This window comes from Saccostrea cucullata, unplaced genomic scaffold (genome assembly GCF_032062105.1).
Source record: "Saccostrea cucullata isolate Sc308-1 unplaced genomic scaffold, CSIRO_AGI_Scuc_v1 ctg4794, whole genome shotgun sequence".
NCBI classification, from domain to species: Eukaryota; Metazoa; Mollusca; class Bivalvia; order Ostreida; family Ostreidae; genus Saccostrea; species Saccostrea cuccullata.
In genome coordinates, this window is record NW_026930352.1 from 16,898 (window position 1) to 24,006 (window position 7,109).

Consider the following 7,109-nt stretch of genomic DNA (forward strand, 5'->3'; position numbering starts at 1 on the left):
ATTTTTAAAACAGGTAAATTATTGACATGCAAGTTGATGAAAAAAGAAAATTAACATTTTGTTTAAAAGGGATCATTTCGTAAATTCTGTGGTCATACAATGACCTTGTAAGCAAATACAATTTATATTGAGACTGACGTTTTTCATATAATTGTTAGTCCATTATTTATACACTAATTGCACATGTTTACGTTATTTCCCCATCATGACAAGGAGCCCCGGAGGGTGTGATGGTCAGCTGGGGTTTTTGCTCCTCCATGGCCCCTATCAATTTGATGTTTCGGTTGAAAAACATTCCTCCTTTGGCATCAAAAAAAAACCAGGCTATAAAAGCGAAGGATGAAATATGAAGATAACGGACAGAAATAAATCTCAGTATAATCAAAGGGGAAAAACGCAGCATTTTAAAAAAGAAATGAAGTTAATTGGGGCAGAAGAAGGTTTTCACCTGTATCCCCCCCGACTGCTCTTTGTCGTGATCGTGAAAAAATAACCTTTTTTAAAATTTTTTAAAAATTAGAGTTAAAGAATGGGCCCAAAGCCTAGGATATTCATTAATTCCTGTGAATGAATGAAAATAAATTCGTAACATTCACTAAAGTCGATGGTAAATTTTGAAAAATCGTCCATTGAAAATAAATTTGTAAACTGTTCATGTTAAACAAGGCTGTATACAATGCATATTAGATACCTGCAAAGAAAGAGTTAAGTTAAAGAGAACGGATTCATCGAAGATCTTCCAATATCCTTAACCTCTTAGCATATTTTCCAAAATAAAATACCAAGAAAAAACCTTCAATAGATTTACCGGAATTAATTGCTATGTGAATGATAATATCGATGCACAAAATCTACTGTTTTAAAAAAAAATATCATTTGAAATAATGGCTTCATTAAGTTTCTAATTAAATAATCTCCTCCTATTTCACACGCATATAAATCTGTTTTATTCGCCCGAACAAGGAGTGCACCCGAACCTTTAAATCCGTTGGTTGCAAGAACGTAGTCTTTTTAAAGAATCATATTAAATTTCAATATTAGAATATACGGCTAAGTTTTTCATTGATTAATCAGGTAATCATGATCTCGCATAGGGATGGGATCGACTCACAGACGTCCATATTATTCGGAAATTAGATAATTCAGGTAAACTTTTCATGTTACTGAATTTAATTTTAATTTTCTAAAATGGCAAACCTGTTTGATTTTCCCCAATTCTATTTTATTTTCCTGTCCTTCCTTAATCCCATTATTAATTTAGAATTCTCAATTTTACTACTCTTGAAAGATATTTGTATCAAAACTTTTGACATTTCATGATTTCTGAAATTCAGATTGATTTAATGTTGAAAAATCAAATGTTATCAAGAAGTTCCTTCCACTATTCGTTTATGTCAACTTTCGTTGACAATGATCAGACACTGTGACTGTAAGATGCATAAAAAGCAGGTGTATCTTTTAATAATTCTTTAACTAGTACAAGACACGTGTTGAATGTGAGACCTTTTTAAGGGGAGGCTTAGTCCGCCTGGGTACCTGATGCCATTAGTGGATTGACAAGAGTCCGTGTTTTAAGGACTAGTCACAAATCTCTACTTAATGTATTTCTGTTAAGGGGATGCCCACCCTAACCCTAACATTTTGAGAGATAAACTTAGAAATCAGGCATAAATATTGAAATGGTACTTTTCGGTACAAAATTCTTATTTACAAACACTTTTATATGTCATGAGGGTTTTATTAATTTTTATACTTTTCAAACATAACCTTTTATAATACGTTTTCGTGATTTCTTTGTCTGTTGATGTAAGTTAAAATATATACTAGGGTATTATTTATTGTTTAAAAAAAATGTAAATACACAAAAACATTTTTCTTTTATTTCTCTTTATGACTTTTCCAAATCCAAAAGGGGTAGTTTTTATTTTATTCCAAACCATATCTAAAATTAAAATAAGAAAAGTATAAGCTCTTACAGTAAATGGTCTTCTTTTACCAACTTTTTTGTTTGAATGGATCAGTTTTTCTCCTTTTAGGTCACCTGAGTAAACTCCGTTATCCGTTGTTGTCCGTTCGTGCGCCGTGTGCCGTGCGTTAACAATTGAACATTTTCAGCTTCTTCTCTGAAACCGTTCAACCAATTTCAACCAATTTTGGCACAAAGCATTTTTAGGTGAAGTGGAAACAAAAATTATGAATTTCATGGTCCCTGTCCCCCTGGGGCTCGAGGAGTGTGGCCAAAACCACTAAAATAAGTGCAATCTTTAAAAATCTTCTTTTATGCTCCTGGACTTCAAACAGTCAAACTGTTGCATGATTGTAATTAGCATTGAGTCGTTACCAAAATTGTGAAATTCATGGCCCCAGGGTCAGGGGTGTACTGCTAGGGCGGGGCTAAATAGACTGTATAGTGAAAATGCATTATTTCTTTGAAAATCTTCTTTTGCTCTTTGGGAATTAAATAAGCTAACCAAGGACATAGTTATTTTGAATAAGATTGCCTTTTCTAAAATTGTGAATTTCATGGCCCAGGGTCAGGGTTTCGGGTTTTTAGGGCGGGCCTCTTTTGATTAAATAGTGAAAATGCATAAATTCTTTAAAAATCTTCTCCTCTGCACTTGGATTTTTTACCAATGAACTATGTACATAGTTATTATAAGAAAGGCTGCTTCTTCCAAATTTGGGTGAAATTTTATGGTCCTGGGTCAGGGGTTCTAGTGTTAAGGCGGGGCTTGTTGGTTATATAGTGAAAATGCATTAATTCTTTGAAAATTTCTTCTTTGCTCCTGGGTATTAAACAAACAATTTAAGTACATGGTTATGATGACCGAGAATGTCTCTTCTTAAATTGTGAATTTCATAGCTCATGGGTGTGGGGTTCTGGTGTTAGGGCGGGGCTCTTCAATTATATATAAACTGAAAGTAGATTTATTCAATTAACAATCATCTCATCTCCTGGGATTGAAATAAACTAATCAAGTACATAGTTATATTGAATAAGTCTGCCTTGTCCAAAATTGTGAATTTCATTGCCCCTGGGTCAGGGGTTCTGGTGCTAGGGCGGGGCTCTGTTGATAGTGAAAATGCATAAATTCTTTAAAAATCTTCTTCTATGCTCCTGGGTATAAAACCAATGAACTGTGTACATAGTTATGATGAAAAAGGATGCTTCTTCCTAATTTGTGAATTTCATGGCCCCTGGGTCAGGGGTTTGGTGTTAGGGTGGGGCTCTATAATGATTATATTGTGAAAACGATGAATTCTTTGGAAATCTTTTTCTTTGCTCCTTGGTATAATGCCAATGATCTAAGTATATATTTATGATGAAGAAAGGTGCCTCTTCCAAAATTGTTAATTTCAGGGCCCCTGCTTTAGGGGTTCTGCAGAGTGGGGAGGGTTTACATGTAAGTTGAAAAAAGTAATACTTTGAAATCTGCTCTTTCATACTGGTACTTTTTTCCACGGGTATAATTCCGGGGAATCTTAATTTCTGTTTATTCAGCCGAAAGAAAATTATGCGGTTTTTCTAGTTTTTCATTATATGCCTTACTTTTATATTGAGTATGCTTGTACAAATTTCCGCGGAAAATTTCTGACCGCGTACAAAGCACAAATTAATACCATGCAGAAAAAGTACTTCTACAGTATTTAAATCACCCATGAAATGAAATGTATAAAATTTCCAAAATTTTGAAACCTGGCACCAGGGTCAGTTGTCCTCTGGGTTGGTACGCAACTCGTGGTTATAAAGTGGAAATGCATTTTGTCTCTGTTACTCTGATCTGCCTTTGGGTATTAAGTAACCAAAAAAAGCATGTTATGTGTATTGTTATGATAAACAATGGTGCCCCTTTCAAAATTGTGAATTTCAAGGCTTTTGGTTTAAAATAGTCAAACCAAATTCAGCTGTTGGAAAGTTGTTACATGTTCTTCAGGTGACCTATAAAGGGCCCCTGGGCCTCTTGTTATTTCTACATTCAATCAATTTTTAATTCCAAAAGCATGTTATCCAGGAGACGGTTGGTCGTTCTCTGTCTGTGCCTTTTGTATTGTTCCCAAATTTTCAGGTAATTAACACAGAAATATGAGCATATACCCTGCCGTTGTTATCATTATATATACAAATAAGTTCTTAGGAAGAACAACTACATTTTAAATCCACATTTATAAAGAATTATCTTATTTAAATAACTAAGTAACACATCGAGAATTCTTGAATGTTTTATCATATCTTATACCTTTCAATACAAGAATTTTGATCATTATTAATGATAAAAGTCCTACATCATCGCACCAACACTAAACATAAATATTGCAAATACATTGCAGAAATAGAACTTTACTTTTCAATAATGTAATAATCTATAATGGACAATCTAGCGTAGAATAATAGGAGGAACGGAACACTTTTTATTATACACATAGTGAAATTTTTACATGCTTCCTCGTTTTCACTGTATTTTAGCCTGTAGCAACCATATTTCATTCATTACATTTTTCGAAAACAATGTATCCTCATTTTGAATAGACGTTGACTTCTTGAATTCGAGTTTAATTTGTTCTTACAGAGACATCAACAACGATCGGGTACAGAACAACTTCAAATGCAACAAACCTCGAAAACACAACCGAAACAGGTTTAGAATCCACAAAGTCAGATTACACAACTAAAACTCCTGATATAGAATCAGAGCAAACGACATTGAAGGATGAATTATCTAGTGTTGTCACCGCAGAGGATACGGAGATGGGTCAATCTGATACTTCCACACTGACTGAATATACGTCACCCGATTATACGCAACGTTTAACTACAGATACTTTATCATCATCCGATACAAAAGTCCCTTTCATTGAAAACTCGACGACATCAAATATCGATTCTTCGGTTTCCGACTCATCCATTGAATATACAACAGAAACGTCTTTGAAAACGGAAGATTTTGCAACAAAATATCCTACCGATCAAGAAACAAGGGAAGTTTCAACTACCACCAACAATGCAACAAAAGATGTTTCTATGCTAACTAGTGATAAAACGGAAATTTCAACCTCTTATAACCACCTAACGATGGAAAATACACAAAATACTACCATCCAGTCAGCAGCAGAATATTCAACCTCCACTGATTACTCAACCACCAAAGATTGGAGCGATATTAATCAAGCAACAACAGAATATGTTACCTCTACTGAACAAGAAACAACAGAATACTTAACCACAACTGATCAAGAAACAGAATATTCTACGACTGATGACCATCTGATGACAGAAAAATCAACCACTACTTATCAAGGAATAACAGAATATCCAACCACAACAGATCAAGCTACAGCCAAAAATTCAACCACAACTGATCAAAAACAGATTTACTCACTCCAGATCCTGATCATAAAGCTACAGAATATTCAACCTACACTGAACAAGAAACAACAGAATATTCAACAAACACTGAGCAAGAAGCAACAGAATATTCAACCCACGCTGAGCAAGAAACGACAGAATATTCAACCCACACTGAACAAGAAGCACTAGAATATTCAACCAACACTGAACAAGAAACAACAGAATATTCAACAAACACTGAACAAGAAACAACAGATTCAACCAACACTGAACAAGAAACAACAGAAGATTCAACAAACACCGAACAAGAAACAACAGAATATTCAACAAACACTGAACAAGAAACAACAGAATATTCAACCAGCACTGAACAAGAAACAACAGAATATTCAACCAACACTGAACAAGACACAACAGAATATTCAACAAACACTGAACAAGAAACAACAGAATATTCAACAAACACCGAACAAGAAACAACAGAATATTCAACCAGCACTGAACAAGAAACAACAGAATATTCAACCAACACTGAACAAGACACAACAGAATATTCAACAAACACTGAACAAGAAACAACAGAATATTCAACAAACACTGAACAAGACACAACAGAATATTCAACAAACACTGAACAAGAAACAACAGAATATTCAACAAACACTGAACAAGAAACAACAGAATATTCAACAAACACTGAACAAGAAACAACAGAATATTCAACCAACACTGAACAGGAAACAACAGAATATTCTACCAACACTGAACAGGAATCAGCAAAATATTCAACCAACACTGAACAAGAAACAACAGAATATTCAACAAGCACTGAACAAGGAAAAACAATTATTCAACCACAACTGATCAAGTAACAATAGAATATTCAACCAACACTGAACAATATTCATACGAAGTTAATAACACGACGGAGTACACAAGTATTGAAGTGTTTAATACAGCAGATCACATAACCATGAGAGATCGAGAGCACCACGGACAAAATGACAACAGAAGTTAATAGCACAACAGACAAAACATCTACGGAAGATAATAACACGATGGTCTACACAATGACAGAATATAATAACACAACGAACTACATAACAACGGAAGTGGATACAGCAAGAGACTTTACTTCTACAGAAGATTTTAAAACAACGGATTTTACATCAACGGAAGATTACAATACAACAGACTTTACGTCGACTGATACAATAGACTTATCATCGACGGAAGTTTTTAACACAACGGACTTTACATCCACCGAGGATAATAACACAACGGACTTTACACCCATAGAGGATTATAACACAACGGACTTTACATCCACCGAGGATTATAACACTACGGACTTTACATCCACCAAGGATTATAACACCACGGACTTTACACCCACAGAGGATTATAACACAACGGACTTTACATCCACCGAGGATTATAACACTACGGACTTTACATCCACCAAGGATTATAACACCACGGACTTTACACCCACAGAGGATTATAACACAACGGACTTTACATCCACCGAGGATTATAACACAACGGACTTTACATCCACAGAGGATTATAACACAACGGACTTTACATCCACCGAGGATTATAACACAACGGACTTTACATCCACCGAGGATTATAACACTACCGACTTCACACCCACAGAGGATTATAACACAACGGACTTTACATCCACCGAGGATTATAACACTACCGACTTCACACCCACAGAGGATTATAACACAACGGACTTTACATCCACCGA

General features: G+C 34.9%; 1 protein-coding gene across 1 annotated transcript; it reads left to right on the forward strand.

Annotated features, from left to right (window-relative positions):
- Positions 1-205: 205 nt before the first annotated feature.
- On the forward strand, positions 206-6,211 carry LOC134283802 (serine-rich adhesin for platelets-like). Its single transcript, XM_062766279.1, has 3 exons — positions 206-233; positions 4,569-5,489; positions 5,712-6,211. Exons 1-3 carry the CDS (start codon positions 206-208, stop codon positions 6,209-6,211), a joined length of 1,449 nt encoding a protein of 482 aa, XP_062622263.1.
- The last annotated feature ends 898 nt before the right edge of the window (positions 6,212-7,109 follow it).

Bases quoted from the DNA above. Each gene is read 5' to 3' on its own strand.
- LOC134283802 (XM_062766279.1), top strand. From the start codon at position 206: ATGACAAGGAGCCCCGGAGGGTGTGATG. The intron at 234-4,568 runs GTCAGCTGGGGT...TTGTTCTTACAG, and splicing joins GAGCCCCGGAGGGTGTGATG to AGACATCAACAACGATCGGG. The intron at 5,490-5,711 runs GCAAGAAACGAC...ATATTCAACCAG, and splicing joins GAATATTCAACCCACGCTGA to CACTGAACAAGAAACAACAG.